The 18,999-nt window shown below is 39.8% G+C and overlaps 1 protein-coding gene and 1 non-coding gene across 5 annotated transcripts in view; both read right to left on the reverse strand.

The window, feature by feature from the left end:
• The window catches only part of PAK3 (p21 (RAC1) activated kinase 3), a 131,096-nt gene that overhangs the window by 51,724 nt on the left and 60,373 nt on the right, over window positions 1–18,999 (reverse strand). For all 4 annotated transcript variants that reach the window (XM_081563906.1, XM_081563907.1, XM_081563905.1 and 1 more), the window contains 3 exons: window positions 15,281–15,412; window positions 13,223–13,388; window positions 2,446–2,509 (listed from right to left, as the gene is read on the reverse strand). In XM_081563906.1, the coding sequence (XP_081420032.1) occupies window positions 2,446–2,509; window positions 13,223–13,388; window positions 15,281–15,412 (362 nt within the window). The remainder of the gene's footprint in view (window positions 1–2,445; window positions 2,510–13,222; window positions 13,389–15,280; window positions 15,413–18,999) is intronic.
• On the reverse strand, window positions 1,788–1,894 carry LOC145537327 (U6 spliceosomal RNA). The gene has a single exon (XR_014076347.1). It is a non-coding gene; the product is annotated as a U6 spliceosomal RNA (small nuclear RNA).

Raw genomic sequence — 18,999 nt, forward strand, 5'->3', positions numbered from 1 at the left:
TGTTAGGCTGTATGTCCACATAGGACAGTGCAGATGTAGACCATCTCTACCATCCTAGAAAGTTCTATTGGACAGCACTGTCCTAGAGCAATGGGCAGAAATACTATTTGACTTGTTAAGTTTTAGGGGACCTCTGCTGCTGCTGCTGCTGCTAAGTCACTTCAGTCGTGTCCGACTCTGTGCGAGCCCATAGACGGCAGCCCACCAGGCTCCGCCATCCCTGGGATTCTCCAGGCAAGAACACTGGAGTGGGTTGCCATTTCCTTCTCCAGTGCATGAAAGGGAAAAGTGAAAGTGAAGTTGCTCAGTTGAGCCGACTCTTAACGACCCCATGGACTGTAGCCTACCAGGCTCCTCCGTCCATGGGATTTTCCAGGCAAGAGTACTGGAGTGGGGTGCCATTGCCTTCTCCTTAGGGGACCTCTAGATACCACAAAACTTTTTTTTTTTAAATGAGCAAGTGAGAATACCAGTGACATCAAATGATGAGTAATGAAGCAAGAGCACAAACAGGTATATATTTTACTCTCCTAGAAAGTTCAAATGCATCACCATTATGGTTTCCATTGGAAGAAGACACTGCCATATATTTCTCCCTGAGTTTCTGCCTCCGTCTTAGGGTCTTCTCACCTTGATTCCCACCAGGCACAATCGCCGAGTGTCCCTCTTACCCTCTAGTCAAAATGTCTAATGAATCCTTTCCCTCATTTCCCGACGTAAGTGGGCAATTTCAAAAGACACATTAGTACAAAAGTTGGCCAGGGCAGGGGGAGAAAGAAACAAAATATAAAAATCACAAAAAATAGTGCAACTTATATATAATAAATAATTTTCTGAACCTAGGAATCCCAGGAAAAGCAGTGAGGTGGCTGAAGAAATCCTACATTCTCTTACCTGAAAACAGACTCCATTAGCTGAGGGCATACCACAATTTTGCAGGTACATCAGCTGTATCCCTTTCTTCCCAGCCCCGGTCTCAGTTAGGAGACCTTTGGGATGCCATCTTGGTTCCTGGCATACAGGAGTTGGTACACCTAAATATTGTATTGGCCAAAAAATTTGCTTGGGATTTTGTGTAACATCTTACCAAAAACCCAAACGAACCTGTTGGGCAACCCAATATCTTGTCTCATTTCCCCTCTAAGGACACCCTATAGAATGCTTCATTTCTCTTTATTTTTTTTTAATAAATTTATTTATTTTAGTTGGGGGCTAATTACTTTACGATATTGTAGTAGTTTTTGCCATACATTGACATGAATCAGCCATGGCTTTACATGTGTTCCCCTTCCTGGACCCCCCTCCCACCTCCCTCCCCATCCCATCCCTCTGGGTCATCCCATTGCCCCGGCCCTGAGCATTTGTCTCATGCATCGAACATGGAATGGTGTTCTGTTTCACATATGATAATATACATTTTTCAATGCTATTCTCCCAGAACGTCCCACCCTCACCTTCTCCCTCAGAGTCCATAAGACTGTTCTATGCATCTGTGTCTCTTATTCTGTCTCCAATATAGGGTTATCGTTACCATTTTTCAAATTCCATACATATGCATTAGTATACTGTATTGGTGTTTTTCTTTCTGGCTTACTTCACTCTGTATAATGGGCTCCAGTTTCATCCATCTCAATAGAACCGATTCAAATGTATTTTTTTAATGGCTGAGTAATATTCCATTGTGTATATGTACCACAGCTTCCTTATCCATTCGTCTGCTGATGGACATCTAGGTTGCTTCCATGTCCTGGCTATTGTAAACAGTGCTGCGATGAACATTGGTGTACAAAAATATGGAACGCTTCATGAATTTGCGTGTCATCCTTGCACAGGGGCCATGCTAATCTTCTCTGTATCGTTCCAATTTTAGTATATGTGCTGCCGAAGTGAGCACTTCATTTCTCTTTAAACAAAACATTTTCCTATGTCAAACCCTGTTGCCTACTCAGGCACTCCTGCTTAGTTTCACATCAAGGCTTGAGAAACATGTCTATTTATAGCTGATTTGTAGAACTGGTGACTCCCACCTTTAGCTCCAGTGAATGATCTAACCCCTTGGTTTCCAGGACTAGCTGATAGGTCAGGATTATTTGAGGAAACAGCTCCAAAGTTCAGGTGACTAGGCCCCACTCTGGACTTCTGAACCACATCTCTGGCAGTAGGGCCTGGGAATCTCCATTCTTATAAGCATACTTGGTGAAAATGATGAACTCCATCCCATTTAGGGATTACTAATCTATTTGTCCTTACTTAAACTGTCAACTCTGCCCACCTCTGGATCATTCAATAAGGACCTTCCCCACCACCTGTCACTTTACAGTTTGACAATGAAACAGGATCTTAAGCATAACATCCATACAGATGTAGAGGGGGCAGGAATTTTCTTATAAGCTTGTGTGCATGCATGCATGCACACACGGTTTTCATATATATATAATCACTTACCCTTGACCTATTTTTTCAAATCTTGTGTATTTTTTCTTTGGGTCACCAACACTTACAATGCTTCCTGAGGGGAGGGAGGGAAGAAAGAGAGAGAGAGACATTTAAATTGATTGATTTCCTCTATTTAATACTAACATTTAAGATGCTAGAGCCAATGACAAATAAAATGTTAGAGAAACATTCTCATGTGGTGTCCAAAGTTTATATGGATAATGATACATTTTATTAAAGTAATAAACAGTAATATATTAATTAAACTAGTAGTAATAACCCAGATGCTTATACTCAAAATTGATGATATTTGGGAAACAAAAAGAACTAATCATAACCCAACATTTATAAAAATAGTTCTCATAAAAGGATACTGTAGATTAGGAGATAAAAACATCTAAGGACTTGAACACAGTATTTAATAAAATCACTATCTTCTCTGAATTGGAGTGAAGTTGAGTACATTCAATTCTGCAGCACATTCAGTTCTGCTGGATAAATATCTCTTGAGCAATTAATATGTACCCAGTACTACACTAAGGGCAATGGGGGATGGGGATGGGTCTAATAAAGAACACAGTTTAGTAATAAGGCTGGTTGTTTTTTTAAAAAACATAAATCCCCAGACACCTGAAAGTAATATAATATTGTAAGACAACTATACTTCAATTAAAAAATTGTATAATTATAAAATAAAATCCTAAAAATCTCCACACATCCTTGAACCTAGGATCCTGCTAGTATTCAAAACATTGTTAACAGTTTAACTGAGATACAATTTCCACACCATCAAGTTCACTCATTTAAAGTGCACAATTAAATGGCTTTGAGTAAATCTTTAGGCTTGTGCAAATTTACTAAATGTTACCATAATCTGATTTTAGAACATTTTTATCATCCTAAAAAGAAATCTTGTATGGGTTAGCAGTCACTCTTGATTCTTTCTTTGCTTACCAATTCATCCCCGGGCAAGCACTTATCTATTTACTGTTTTTGTTTCAAACATTGTGGAATAAGTTGACAAACCACACAAGAAAACCATTCATTTATCCTGTTTGGCTCTGGGAAAAAGTTTTACAAGTTCAAAATATCAAACCTACTACTCAGAGGATCAATACTTGCCATTACTCAGAATGAATCTAAAGGAAGTGACATTGACTCTTCAATGCAATGCTCAAATAGGTATAGGGAAATTCTGTGCCATAGCAGCATCATGGGAACAAGTTCGCAAGAGGACAACTTTGAAGGGAATCATTCATCTGAATACTTTCAGCTCTCCTTTTTCTCTCTGAACCTCAGTATCAGTACTTTTAAATTTTCTTAAACATTAGTATCATTACCTTTAAGTTATATCTTACTAACATGGACCCTATTCAAAGAAGTGTGGAATCAGTAAAACAGATTTATACACATGATTTAATTATGGAGTCTATCTGCTAACTGTCACTCTTATCCATTTTCTCCTCTTCATGCCCATGGCCAATGCCATTGTTTAGGCCCTCAATATCTATTGTGCTAGTCATTACCTATCTCTAAACTCTGCCTTCTCTAATTCCTTTTCCACAATGCCTCTGGAATAGGGTAACCATATAATTCATAAACCAAGACTATCTTGGCTAAACTGAGATGTAAGGTCAGCCTACTTCATAGTGATTTCACTCCATTATCCATAAATCCTCAAAAGTTCCTCCTTACTACAGGATCAAGTTCAAATTTTTTGTCTGGCATAGAAGGCCCTTTACCATCAAGCAGCACCTAGCTCCTACCCAATCAAGTCTAACCTTATATTATTCCTCTCCTCTCCATCCTTCCTACTTTATATCCTAGCAACACCATCACTATCCAAGGCTCTGGTCTTTGGACATGCCCCCCCTTTCCTTTTCTTATCAATCCCATGAATGCCTATCTATTATGTAAGTATAATATCAAGTCATCCCTTGTAAATTCTTCTCTGATCCTTCTAATGAGACTTGTGTGCATGCTAAGTCATTTCAGTCGTGTACGACTCTGTGTGACCCCATGGAACGTAGCCCGCCAGGCCCCTCCTCTGTCCATGGGATTCTCCAGGCAAGAATACTGGAGTGGGTTGCCATGCCCTCCTCTAGGGGATCTTCCCTACCCAGGGATCGAACCTGTTTCTCTTACATCTCCTGAATTGGCAGGCGGGTTATTGACCACTAGCACCACCTGGGAAGCCCCATATATGCTTCTTTCTGAAGGCTGGAACATTGTCTTTTCATTCTGCTAACTTCAGTGCACAGAACAATGGCTTCCACTGAATCCGTTAACCAAATGAATGTGAACAAGAAAATATGTATTCCAGAGCTAAACGTGTGGTACAGATAATACTTTGTGCTAATTTAGATATGATCTACTTTCTGGGCTAGTGAACAATTTAATTCAGAATTACCAGTACATAGTGTACTTGAAAAAATAATAAATGTTTCACTCATGGGTTGTTCATCCATGGTGGTTAGGTTTTTGTTGTTGTTGTCCTGTTTCTGTAAGACAAGCAAGTCCATGTTCCAGTTAGGTTAAAGAAGACTTAACATATATGAGTTATTGTAAGTTTTTCCCTCTTGTATTCCCAATCTCAGTCAATGGTACTACCATCCCACTAATCAGGAGCCCAAGTCAGAGATCTGGTAATCACCTTGACTCATCCCTTACCTTTACCCCCACGTGGAATTTTCCATGGGCCTATCTCTGTTTACCTCCTAGATACGTTTTGAATCTATCATTTCCTCACTACTACTGTTCTAGTTGGGCCCTCATCATTTTTTGTTTGAACAATTCCAACAGCTTCCTAACTGGACTCAAAATTTTCAGCCTCCACCCACTTGAGTCTAGGCTCCACACCTCTATCAGGATACTCTAAGTACAGACCTGACTATGTGATTCTCTGGTTCAGCGTTCCTGGAGGCCTCCCCAACACCTACAGGGTAAAGCTCAAACTCCTTGGCATGGAATCCAAGGTCCTTCACATCTGGCTCCTGCATCGTTCTCCATCTCTTCTCCCCCACTGGAACCTTATGCTCTCACCAAAATGAACAAACTGCAGCTCATGATCAGATCCTGCTTCATGGTTTGGCTTCTTCTCTTAAAACTCTAGTACCAGCATCTACCACCAATTCTATATTCAAGTGGTATTGAATGAGTTAACATTCCCAAGTATATGCCTTTATACCTCCTTTGTATGCTAGTCTCTGCCTAGAATGTCCTTCTAAGTTTTCTTCCAGGCGAGTTCTTATGCATCCTTCAACTCAGCTTCAGTTAAGTCTCTTCTAGGAAGTATTCCTTGATTTTTTGGAATAAAGTTAATAACTTCTCTGTACTACTACTGCACCTTCTCTCTCTCTCTTTCTGACACTTCTGCTTTTTTCTTGTTTTTGTTCTTGCTCTCCTGCTTTGTACTTAATCCATCATCCTTCTATCTATATCTATGTATTTGACATCCCCTTATAGATCGTGTTGTAAGGACGGGAGCCATGTCTTATGCATCCCTGTACCCCCAGTGCTTCTTCATATAAAGCTGTGTGTGGAATACATTGGTTACTCAATAAATATCTGTTGAATTAAAAGCAAATAAAACGAGGAATTTCATTTTGTAAATGCCCCATATTTTAAGACAGAGATGTATTTTACTTAAGTTATATCTATCACCAATTTACCCTCTTCCAACAACACAAGAGAAGACTCTACACATGGACATCACCAGATGGTCAACATCAAAATCAGACTGATTATATTCTTTGCAGCCAAAGATGACGAAGCTCTATACAGTCAGCAAAAACAAGACCAGGAGCTGACTGCGGATCAGATCATGAACTCCTTATTGCCAAATTCAGACTTAAATTGAAGAAAGTGGAGAAAACCACTAGACCATTCAGGTATGAGCTAAATCAAATCCCTTATGACTATAGAGTAGAAGTGAGAAATAGATTTAAAGGACTAGATCTGATAGACAGAATACCTGATGAACTATCAATGGAAGTTCGTGACATTGTAGAGGAGACAGGAATCAAGACCATCCCCAAGAAAAAGAAATGAAAAAAAGCAAAATGGCTGTCTGAGGAGGCCTTACAAATAGCTGTGGAAAGAAGGGATGCGAAAAGCAAAAGAGAAAAAGAAAGATATACCCATTTGAATGCAGAGTTCCAAAGAATAGCAAGGAGAGATAAGAAAGCTTTCCTCAGCGATCACTGCAAAGAAATACAGGAAAACAACAGAATGGGAAAGACTAGAGATCTTTTCAAGAAAATTAGAGATACCAAGGGAACGTTTCATGCAAAGATGGGCTCAATAAAGGACAGAAATGGTAGGGACCTAACAGAAGCAGAAGATATTAACAAGAGGTGGCAAGAATACACAGAAGAATTGTACAAAAAAGTTCTTCACGGCCCAGACAATCACGATGGTGTGATCACTCACCTAGAGCCAAACATCCAAGAATGTGAAGTCAAGTGGGCCTTAGGAAGCATCACTATGAACAAAGCTAGTGGAGGTGACAGAGTTCCAGTTGAGCTATTTCAAATCCTAAAAGATGACGCTTTGAAAGTGCTGCACTCAGTATGCCAGCAAACATGGAAAACTCAGCAGTGGCCACAGGACTGGAAAAGACCAGTTTTCATTCCAATCCCAAAGAAAGGCAATGCCAAAGAATGCTCCAAACTACCGCACAATTGCACTCATCTCACACGCTAGTAAAGTAATGCTTAAAATTCTCCAAGCCAGGCTTCAGCAATATGTGAACCATGAACTTCCAGATGTTCAGCTGGTTTTAGAAAAGGCAGAGGAGCCAGAGATCAAATTACCAACATCTGCTGGATCATCAAAAAAGCAAGAGAGTTCCAGAAAAACATCTATTTCTGCTTCATTGACTATGCCAAAGCCTTTGACTGTGTGGATCACAATAAACTGTGGAAAATTCTGAAAGAGATGGGAATACCAGACCATCTGACCTGCCTCTTGAGAAACCTGTATGCAGGTCAGGAAGCAACAATTAGAACTGGACATGGAACAACAGACTGGTTCCAAATAGGAAAAGGAGTACATCAAGGCTGTATATTGTCACCCTGCTTATTTAACTTATATGCAGAGTACATCATGAGAAATTCTGGGCTGGATGAAGCACAAGCTGGAATCAAGATTGCCGGGAGAAATATCAAGAACCTCAGATATGCAGATGACACCACCCTTATGGCAGAAAGTGAAGAAGAACTAAAGAGCCTCTTGATGAAAATGAAAGAGGAGAGTGAAAAAGTTGGCTTAAAGCTCAACATTCAGAAAACTAAGATCATGGCATCCGGTCCCATCACTTCATGGCAGATAAATGGGGAAACAGTGGAAACAGTGGCTGACTTTATTTTTCTGGGCTCCAAAATCACTGCAGATGGTGACTGCAGCCATGAAATTAAAAGACGCTTACTCCTTGGAAGGAAAGTTATGACCAACTTAGAAAGCATATTAAAAAACAAAGACATTACTTTGCCTACAAAGGTCCATCTAGTTAAGGCTATGGTTCTTCCAGTGGTCATGTATGGATGTGAGAGTTGGACTATAAAGAAAGCTGAGTGCCGAAGAACTGATGCTTTTGAACTGTGGTGTTGGAGAAGACTCTTTTTTTAAAAAATTAATTTACTTATTTTAGTGGGAGGCTAATTTTTTTTTTATTTTTTAACTTTACAATATTGTATTTGTTTTGCAATACATTGACATGAATCCACCATGCGTGTACATGTCTTCCCCTTCCAGAACCCCCCTTCCACCTCCCTTCCCATTCCATCCCTCTGGGTCATCCTGGTGCACCAGCCCCGAGCACCCTGTCTCATGCATCGAACTTGGACTGGCGCTTCGTTTCACATATGATAATCTACATGCTTCAGTGCCATTCTCCCATATCATCCCACCCTCGCCCTCTCCCATAGAGTCCATAATACTGTTCTATTTATCTGTGTCTCTTTTGAAGTCTCGCATACAGGGTTATCTTTACCGATTTACTAAATACCATATATATGTGTTAGTATACTGTATTGGTGTTTTTTCTTTCTGGCTCACTTCACTCTGTATAATAGGCTCCAGTTTCATCCACCTCATTAGAACTGATTCGAATGTATTCTTTTTAATGGCTGAGTAATATTCCATTGTGTACATGTACCACAGCTCCCTTATTCACTGGCTAATTACTTTACAATATTGTAGTGGTTTTTGCCATACATTGACATGAATCAGCCATGGGTTTACATGTGTTCCCCACCCTGAACCCCTCTCCCACCTCCCTCCCCATTCCATCCCTCTAGGGCATCCCATTGCACCAGCCCTGAGCACTTGTCTGATGCATCGAACCTGGACTGGTGTTCTGTTTCACATATAATAATATACATGTTTCAATGCTATTCTCTCAGATCGTCTCACCCTCATCTTCTCCCACAGAGTCCACAAGAGAAGACTCTTGAGAGTCCCTTGGACTGCAAGGAGATCCAACCAGTCCATCCTAAAGGAGATCAGTCCTGGCTGTTCATTGAAAGGACTGATGTTGAAGCTGAAACTCCAATACTTTGGCCACCTGATGCAAAGAGCTGACTCATTGGAAAAGACCTTGATGCTGGGAAAGATTGAGGGCAGGAAGAGAAGGGGACGACAGAGGATGAGATGGCTGGATGGCATCACTGACTCGATGGACATGGGTTTGTGTGGACTTAGGGAGTTAGTGATGGACAGGAAGGCCTGGCGTGTTGTTATTCATAGGGTCGCAAAGAGTCGGACACGACTGAGCAACTGAACCTAACTGAACTGAGTTGCTATTTCATTTTTCAAATCGCTTCCCAGATTTCTACAACATTGTGAACTACTTTTATTCAAGCTAGCTATTAATGGTTAGTAAGGACCTAGAAATTAATTTTTTTTAATGAAATGATGATTTTAAAGTCACTTCAAATCATAGTTTTGTTAATAGTTTAAAGTCTTCTAAGAAAGTTATACTATAAGTTACTGAGCAAACTGTTTTCCATAGACTGAACAAAAGTAAGTAAGCTTCAGGCCAAGTCACTTTCTGAATTATGACCGAATCCAATTGGCAGGCATTAGTTAACAAGGTTTTATGGTAGTAAATGATTCAACTTTTATGTCTGTGGCATGCAGGATAAAAACAACAATAACAGAAACTGGGAATGAATCGTTTCATAAGGGATGTGTATATATGTGTGCACATGCTCAATCGTGTCTGACTCTTTTGCGAGCCCATGGACTGCAGCGCACCAGGCTCCCCTGCCCATGGAATTTCCCAGCCAAGAATACTGGAGTGGATTGTCATTTACTTCTCCAGGGGATCCCAGGGATTGAACCCACATCTCTTAGGTCTCCTGCATTGTCAGGCGGTTTCTTTACCAGCTGAGCCATCAGGGAAGTCCCATAAGAATGACCAAAAGACGACCATTTTGATGCGCTCCTGCTTCTGAATTTAACTGCTATTCAAATAAAATGGCACCCCCCATGGCCATTACCAGTCACAGGAGAGTGTGTACTGCCATCTACTGACGAAAAGCAAGTGAACAGGAAACCTTGTTTACAATTCTGAATTACAAAACAAGCTTTTACAGTGACCTCTTTCATCAGAGCCATTATAATTTGTATTCATAAATTATACTAAAGGTAGGATTAAAAAAACATTGTGACACAATAGGCACAAAGTGACAAAAATCAGCCACTCAAAATCAAAAGGAAAAAATGATAGCAATACCAGAAAAACTTCCAACCAGAGCAATTTCCTAAATGAGAAACAAACCATTCACTTTAAAGGACAAGGATTTAAGAAATCACTAAATACTAGTATTTAAAAATGGGGCTCATGATGCGGTTTCAGTGACAGAAAAGTCAGTCAATGTATTGTCCTATGTATCAAATAAACTAAGTTGTCCAACCATGAAAAGATTTTCTCTTTGGCATAATGAACATTCTGATTTCTGCAAACAACCAAACAAAAAACGAAAGAACTCTTTAAACTCATACCGGCTCTATTTGAGGGTAAATTAAGAGAAAGAATTTTCCTTGGGGAATTTCAGCTGGGGGGGGGGCGGCAAGACAAAGAGGTGTTTGTGGGGCCCAGAGGAGGGAAGTCCGAAACCAATTTCTAGGATTGCACAATTTTGCTGACAGTCAGCACCTTTTGAAAAAATTCAGTAAAATGTAGGGGTTTCTTTATTTTCCATCAGATTCAGACCAGACCACAATGAGCAAGCCAGACCCAGGCTATCCATCTGTGTAAAACTGAAAGATGATCTGTTCATTTCAGCCATTAATGAATGATCCCAAGGGCTGGCCCTCACAATTGCTATCTGCATGGAAGAACAGCCTGACAGCTCTGTGGTCTGGGCTACCCACCTCACAGTAATCAGATTCCTGAGAGTGAAGGTGAGGCCACCCTTCCCACTTTCCCCACTTATAGTGGAGGCCACTTTGGCATGGGGTATGCCTACATTATAATAAATCTATTGAGATTTGTAATAGGTATCAAATAATAATTTTTACTAAAGCAAGGCTGTTATATTTTTAAAATCTGATATAATAGGACATGTAAAATGAAGAAAACTAAGGCAATAAGTATTCCAAGAATACTTGAACTGAAATTATCCAGGCAATTCTTTCCTTTATTCATCCCTTTTACACAAACAGACAGCCAGCATATGCAGAAGCAAACTGAATAATAGAAATAATACAAGCTTCAAAGGCAAAGAGATTTGAATTCCAACTCTGGCTACGTCATGCATTAGTTTAGTGATCTGGTAACTTTAGTTTTTTGAGGCTTACTTTCACTGATATATAAAATGAGGCTAGGAAAATCCAACACAAGGAATTATGGTGAACATTAAACTCGATAATGTATGCAAAGTGGCCAGCAGAGAAGGCACTTAGGAAATGGGAATTATTTCTGCTTTTATTCAGGAAATAGTTGGTATCAGCACTAAAGAGGCATATTTAATCATGTACAGTAAAGTCAGTTGGCTAAACCCTCAATTCCAGTTCTGAGCGCTTACTGGCTACTGTAACCCGAAACTTAGCCTTCCCAAATACCTCTGTCTCAGATTGTTTCAACATCAGCACTGTTGACATTTAGGGCTGAATAATTCTTTGCTTCAGAGGAGAAAGGAAGGAGGCCTATCCTTTGCATTACAGTGTTTAGAAGCATCCTTCAACTCTATCCACTAGATGCAAGTGGCATTCCCTATGCTGTGAGAATAAACATGTCTCCAGATACTGTCAAATGTCCCCTGGAGGGCAAAATGGCCCTACGACCACCTCTGCAGAGTCTTCCTGTGGCCTATAGCCTGCGCCGGTCTCTTCCTTTTCTGAGTTCTTTTAGATGGACTGTTGCATGAACAAGATGGCGTCCTATTCTCTAATTGTGTCACACTATTAAATCTTATCTTACAAATTAAAATGTAAGCTTCTTAATATCAGGAAATTGTTTTTTGATTGTTTCCTCCAAAAGACTCTGGCATAGAACAGACAAGTAAGAACCCAGTGAAGAGGCACTTGTTTGCTCATTTTTTTACCCATTCAATCAAAAAGCATCCATTAAGTCCTTTTATGTAGCAGACACTTTATTAGAGCTGGACATGTGGGAAAAGAAGACACAATCTTATCTTTAAAGAGCTCCTGGTCTAGTGAAGAAGACAGACAAGTACAGTGGGATTGTTTGCTACAGTAGTTCAAAGTCCAGTCACTAAATCGTGTCTGACTCTTTGAGACCCCATGGACTGCAGCATGCCAGGCTTCCCTGTCATTCACCAACTCCTTGAGTTCGCTCAAACCCATGTCCACTGAGTCAGTGATGCTATCAAACCATCACATGATAAAGGCAGTAAAAAGATCCCTCAACTCATACTGAGAGAAACAAGGACAGCTTTCCCGAGGAGGCATCTTTTGAGCTGAGATTTGAAGGATGAATAGGAGTTAGATTGAGGGCACAAAGTGCAGAAAACTTGCAATTTGTTAGATGCTTTTGGAGTATGAGTTTAATGTGTATGCTTCACATAAATCTGGCTCTTTTCAACAGACAATTTGTTTTCTTTAAATCTCTCTGACCCAGAAAGGTAACTGGAAAAAAAGTTGTTTTGTAAAATGGAGCAACTGTGTATGCACAAGCATGGATACACTAATAACACTGCAAGAAGGAGGTTGAAAGCATCTGCTGGCCCTGACTTCCTGTCCATATAGCAATGCTCCTAAATTAAGAGAAAGGGCTATTTTATTGTGGCTGCCCATTTTGATTGACTGTGTTGGATTCTGAGGTTGAATTATCTATCATGATTGATCAGGTGGGCATCCCTGGGGTATGATCATAGGATATTTTTCATCAGAGAGAAAGGGCTATTTTATTGTGGCTGCCCATTTTGATTGACTGTGTTGGATTCTGAGGTTGAATTATCTATCATGATTGATCAGGTGGGCATTCCTGGGGTATGATGATAGGATATTTTTCATCAGACTTTGGGGGGAGGTATAATCTTAAAATAAAATAAATCTTAAAATAAAACTTACCACTTAATTCATTTAGTGAAGTTTCCCCCTAAATTGAGTTTTTTCAAGTGAAAATATTTGGTTTCTGTGTAATTAGGAGTAAGGGGGGAGTGGAGATTTAAAATACACAGTGCATCTCAAACTTTTTATCTCATGACCTCAGGGAGCCTGCAAACAGGTTCAAATTTTTAAAGGTTTAATTCCCACTCAAAGTGGTTCATGAGAAATGTTCCCATGAAGAAACGGATGATGGTAGAAAAAAACTCACTTAGCTTCTCTAGGATCTCCTCATCTGTCATTTTGGATTTTTTCCTTTGCCGATCTGTGTTTCTATACAAAGTACTGGAATTGGCGTTCTCAGCAGAAGGTGGTGTGACCTCTTTATTTGGTGCTGCTGGTGAAGCAATCGATTCAACCACGGAACGAGTGTAGATCTTAAAGACAACAAGTTTTGTTACAAGTTAAAGACAACTGATGAACCAATATTGACACATCAGAATCAGTGAAAGTCCGCAGTTTACATGTGGTTCACTCTTTTTTAAAAATATACACACAATGATTTATTATCATGTACTTTCATAATTATTAAATGTATCCTTTACAATTACAACTCTAAAAGCATCAATTTTTGTAGATCATTAATATATTCAATTACTGACTCAATGGACATGAATTTGAGCAAATTCTGGGAGATAGTGAAGTACAGGGAAGCCTGGCGTGCTACAGTCCATGCAGTTGCAAAGAGTCAGACATGACTTAGCCACTGAACAACAACAACAATAAATTCAATGTCCCTTGAATCTAAAATCACTAACTGAGTGTGGGTGATACAGATACTAGTGAAAATTCTGTAACTAAATAGTTGTATAACCCTAGATAATTACATCATCTTCCTAAAGTTTTAGGGTCTGAGTATACTTGCTAAGTCTCTTCTAATTCTCAAAATTTATGTTTGACCTTCCCCCTCGATTCTTTCTTTCCAGAAATGCCTTCTCTGTCTCCCATCATCTTGTATATGAGATGGCAGCCTCCATTATTATCAATTTCTGTAGAGGTATTTACCGAACTGTATTTACCTACAGAAGTCAAGCAGGAGGAACTAGAAGAGCAAACTATAATAAAGGTAGCATTGGGCTATTATATTTTTGGCCACACACAGACTGGATCAATAGAATTATGATATTCAAGTATCCTATTTTTCATCACTTTCAATATAACAACCATATGGTTCACTCTTAATGTTGTACATTCTATGGGTTTGGATGAGTGTGTAATGATATGTGGGCTTCCCTGGTGGCTCAGTGGAAAGAATTCACCTGCCAATGCAAGAGACGCAGGTTCAATCCCTGGGTCAGAAGGATCCACTGGAGAAGGAAATGGCAACCCACTCCAGTATTCTTGCCTGGAAAATCCCACAGAGGAGCCTGGCAGCCTACAGTCCATTGGGTTGCAAAAGAGTCGGACATGACTGAGTGAGTAAACAATAACGTAGTGACAGGCATCCATCATTATGGTGTCATACAGAATTTTTCTCTGCCCTAAAAATCTTCTGTGCTCCACCTATTCATCCCTCCCTCCACTCTGCCCCTCAGCCTTTAATAAGCTTTTAAAGACAACTGATTTCTATCAAGAAAAGAACTTTACATTGCTTCAAGTATACTGCCCTTGAAAGCTCTCAGGAGCTCGTTTTTTGAGGCCCCCAAACACACTGTGTTAATTGTGGTCTTGGTTCCTCTGCTGATGCCATACTTCCTACATGATTCCCATGGATTTCATTCTCTAGCTTAACTTCTGCCATGGTTTTAAAATTTAGCACTTATTTATATGTTGTTTGGTATTATCTTCTCACTGTCATGTGCTAATCTGTATCTCTAAACAGTAGCCCAAATGAAATTTGTATCTTATAGTCAGTTCTTTACCAGCTGAGCCACAAGGGAAGCCCAAGAATAACAGAGTGGGTAGCCTATCCCTTCTCCAGGGGATCTTCCTGACCCAGGAATTGAACCAGGGTCTCCTGCATCACAGGCAGATTCTTTACCAACTGAGCTATCATTGTGGGAAACCTGGATTTGATTCCTGGGTTGGGAAGATCCCCTGGAGAAGGGAAAGGCTACCCACTCCAGTATTCTGGCCTGGAGAATTCCATGGACTGTATAGTCCATGGGGTCGCAAAGAGTTGGACCCGACTAAGTGACTTTTACTCACTCATTCTAGTTCTGGGAACACAGATGCTCAATAGATACTGGGTCATCAACTAGTTTAGAACTTTAGGATTGTTTCAAAGGACATCTGTTGAATCATTTGGAAACAGTCACTTGGGACTTACTGATTTTGTATGCTCTGGTCTTGGTGCAATGACTGGTGGGGGCTCAGTGTCATCTTCTTCTTCTTCCTCTTCTTCATCTTCTTCTTCAGACACAGGAGGAGCCAAAGGAGGCTCTGATGCTGTTTTTGTACTCTTAGGATAAAAACAAAGACCAGGTATTAACTCTTCATTGTTTTTCTTCAGAAACGAGAAAAGGGAGATAAGATATTTAAGCATGTAGGGATAGGAGGGAATTTCACCTTTTACCCGTTAGCAGAACTGTCTGCAGTTTGGTGGCCAGGACCTGCCCACACTCAGAGATAAATTCAGGTAGGATTTAAGCACCATGAGATTTTAAACATTCCTTTCATTTTCCACTGAGCTCAAAAACAGTGAACTATTCATGTAACATTTTCGAGTTTTAATGTTTTTTAAATCAATGAATATATTTTAAAAATCAAATTAATTGCTAATAAAGCCTTGAATTTGTATCAGGCAGGTTGTCATTGTGTTGACTGCTGACAGTTTATCAACAAGAAAAGGGCTATTTGGTGCCTAAAGATAAGAGCATGCATCTGGATATGGCATAAATGTGTGTGTGTGTGCTAAGTCACTTCAGTCGTGTCTGACTCTCTGGGACCCTATGGACTGTAGCCCTCCAGGCTCCTCTTTCCATGGGATTCTCCAGGCAAGAGTACTGGAATGGGTTGCCAAGTCCTCCTCTAGGGAATCTTCCTGACCCAGGGATCAAGCCGGCATCTCTTGCGTCTCCTGCATTGGCAGGCAGGTTCTTTACCACTAGCGCCACCTGGGAAGCCCCGATAGTTCAATAAATACACACAAATGTCAAAATAGCCTCAAATTGAAGAGTAGGTCCCTGAACAGTACTTAGCGTTTAATAACACTAATACCAAAGAAGCTGTGATGGGTGAGAAGCAAATCAGATTCCGACAACTATGGGAGGCATCGTTAACTCCATATTAATTATATAGCCATTAGTTTAACACATTTAGTGACTACAACACTGTTTCTATTTTGATTCCCATCCTGGCTACTAGAAGATGCTGAAACTTGTAAACAATTCAGGCTATGTCTAGAAGGTGTAGTCAATCCCATGAAGTTACATCCTATAGGATAGCTAGGTCTACTGGGAGTGTTTCTAATGCAACAAAAGCACAAGCAGTGAAAAGTACAATCTTCCCCTAAAACCATAAGAAGTACATAAAGTGCAATTCCCCAATCCTAAGTTACTGAGTCCCAAAGAAGTGATCCAACATGACCTTAAGGTTCCAAATTTGGTTCATTTGATCAATAGAAATCCACCCTTAGTCAAGTAGTTTAATCAATTATCTCCATCTGGAAATCCGGCCAGCCCTTTGAACTCAAGTTGCCTGATGGGAAATTCAGCATCTTCTTAAGAAATATGCACCTCCTGAAAGATAATGTCCTTATCTTTTTGGCCACCCACATGTCATTCAAAACCTGCAATTATCTTTGACCTCAACCTTTCCTCCAACATATAATCAGTAACCTCGATATCTCTGGAATTTAAATCTAATCTCCATTCCCACTGCCCCTGTCTCACGTAGGCCCACATCACCTCTGGCCTTGGATGCTTGCAATATCTCCCCAGTCGGTCTCCCTTCATCCAGTCTTACCTTCTGTCCTTAATTCCTTCTGAACATGTATGATCAAATCACCCTTCATAAGCTTTAATAACTTAACTCTCTTGCTCCACAAAACTTCAAAGGCTTCCCCCTGTGCACTTACTTAGATCAGATTCCTTAGAATACTATTTAAGGGCTTCTATGATTTTGCTCCAACCTAACTTTCAAAGTTGAACTCTTATAATTCCTTTTCTTGCATCTCAGTCTTCATTCAAACTCATATCCCTTTGTCCCCTTGCTCTCTTCACTATCCTGTCCTTTATCATGCTTTCCCTTTGCCAAGAATATTCTTCTGTATCTTCACAGATCCAAATCACATATGAACTTTAGGATCAAGTTCAAATTCCACCTTTTCTATGAAGCATTTTTCTAATTCAACATTCAAAATATGTACCAAGTCTATTTTGTACTAGGCACTGAGCTTAAGCCCTTGAAAAGCGCTTGCTTCCTTTATCCCTCCCCAGATAAAAGGAAGCTCCTTTCTTTGAATTCTCATAGAAAATGGACATATTTTATGGTGTGTAACATGATCCATATGGCACTGTGCTTCTTTATGTTCATACTTCTCTTCCCTTACCCAACTGAGCTCTAAATTTCCTAGTTTTGATAAGGAGGCACTTGATAGATACATGTTTTAAAAAGTAAATATCCAGTTGTTCTCATCTCCAAACAGTGAGTTCATCAGTTTCTTTCCTGATCTGATGGAATATTTTGAACATTATGTAGATTTAGTTTTAATTCTACAAGTAAAACCAATAGAAGCAAGCCAAAAAAAGGCCAATTTATCTTAGAAGATAAAAGCTGTTTACAAAAATAAAAACCAACACATGGACCATCCTAGGCAGCTGGTGTTCAAAATAACTCCCTAAAGAGATAACAACTATTTGTCAACATACCTATCTAGTATTGCACAATAATAACAGTAATTAAATCAAGGGAGGTAAGGTATGTGTTGATGATGGAAGGTTGGCATTTCTGTCTTTCCCACTTTGTTATCATCTTCCTTCATGTGCTGTTTTCAATGGAGTCCAGGAAGCTGTCATGGCAAAGAAGCAGCAGGAGGGCAATGAGCAGTGAAAACGGGAGGGCTACCTTCTGCTATGTTCTGAGAATTCTGAGCAAGGCACCAGTACCAGGGCCTCATGCAAGTCTCATGTGTGGAGAGAATGAGTTTTCGTCCTTGTTGCCATCTAAAAGCAGCAGCAGTAGTAGCTTACATTTAATGAACACGTAGTAGGTGCTAGGAAATGTACTAAGTATATTATATGCATTATCATATTCAATAGTCACACATGTTTTAGGAAGCAAGTATTGTTAGTATTCCCAGTTAAGACTGAGGAAAGAGAGGGTCACAGAAATCGAGCCACTTTCCCAAAGTGGCCTCTAATTGTAAGTGGAGGAAAAGACTAAACACTTATGTCCAGAGCCTTTATTCTTTAAAGTTTTCTCTTTAGTTGTGTTAAAATAGACATAACATAAAATTTACCATTTTTAAGTGTACAGTGCAGGAGTGTTATGTATATTCACATTGCTGTGCATCCATCACTGCTATCCATCCCCTGAGTTCTTTTCATCACTGAAACTCTGTACCCATTAAACAACACCCCATTTCTACCTCACCCAGCAACCACTTTCTGTATCTATGATACTGACTACTCTAGGTACCTTATATATAGGCAGAATCATGGTATTTTTCTTTCTGTCACTGGATAGTTTCATTTAGCATAATGTCCTAGAGGTTCATCCATGTTGTAGCATATGTAAGGATTTCCTTCCTTTTTAAGGTTGACTAATAATCTATTGTAAGGATATACCACTTTTGTTTATTCATTCATCTGTTGATGGACACTTGGATTGCTTCCATATTCTGGTTATTGTGAACATTGCTGCTACAAATATGGGTGTATAAATACCTACTCAAGACTCTGCTTTCAGTTCTTCTGGGTATATATCCAGAAGTGGAACTGCTAGATCATGTGGTAATTCTCTTCTAAAGTTTTGAGGAACTGCCATATTATATGAGAGTCTTTAATTTTCACCAGTAATGATTTACTGCTGTCACACTGACTGCCC

This window comes from Giraffa tippelskirchi, chromosome X (genome assembly GCF_054371585.1).
Source record: "Giraffa tippelskirchi isolate mGirTip1 chromosome X, T2T-mGirTip1v1.2.pri, whole genome shotgun sequence".
Taxonomy (NCBI): domain Eukaryota; kingdom Metazoa; phylum Chordata; class Mammalia; order Artiodactyla; family Giraffidae; genus Giraffa; species Giraffa tippelskirchi.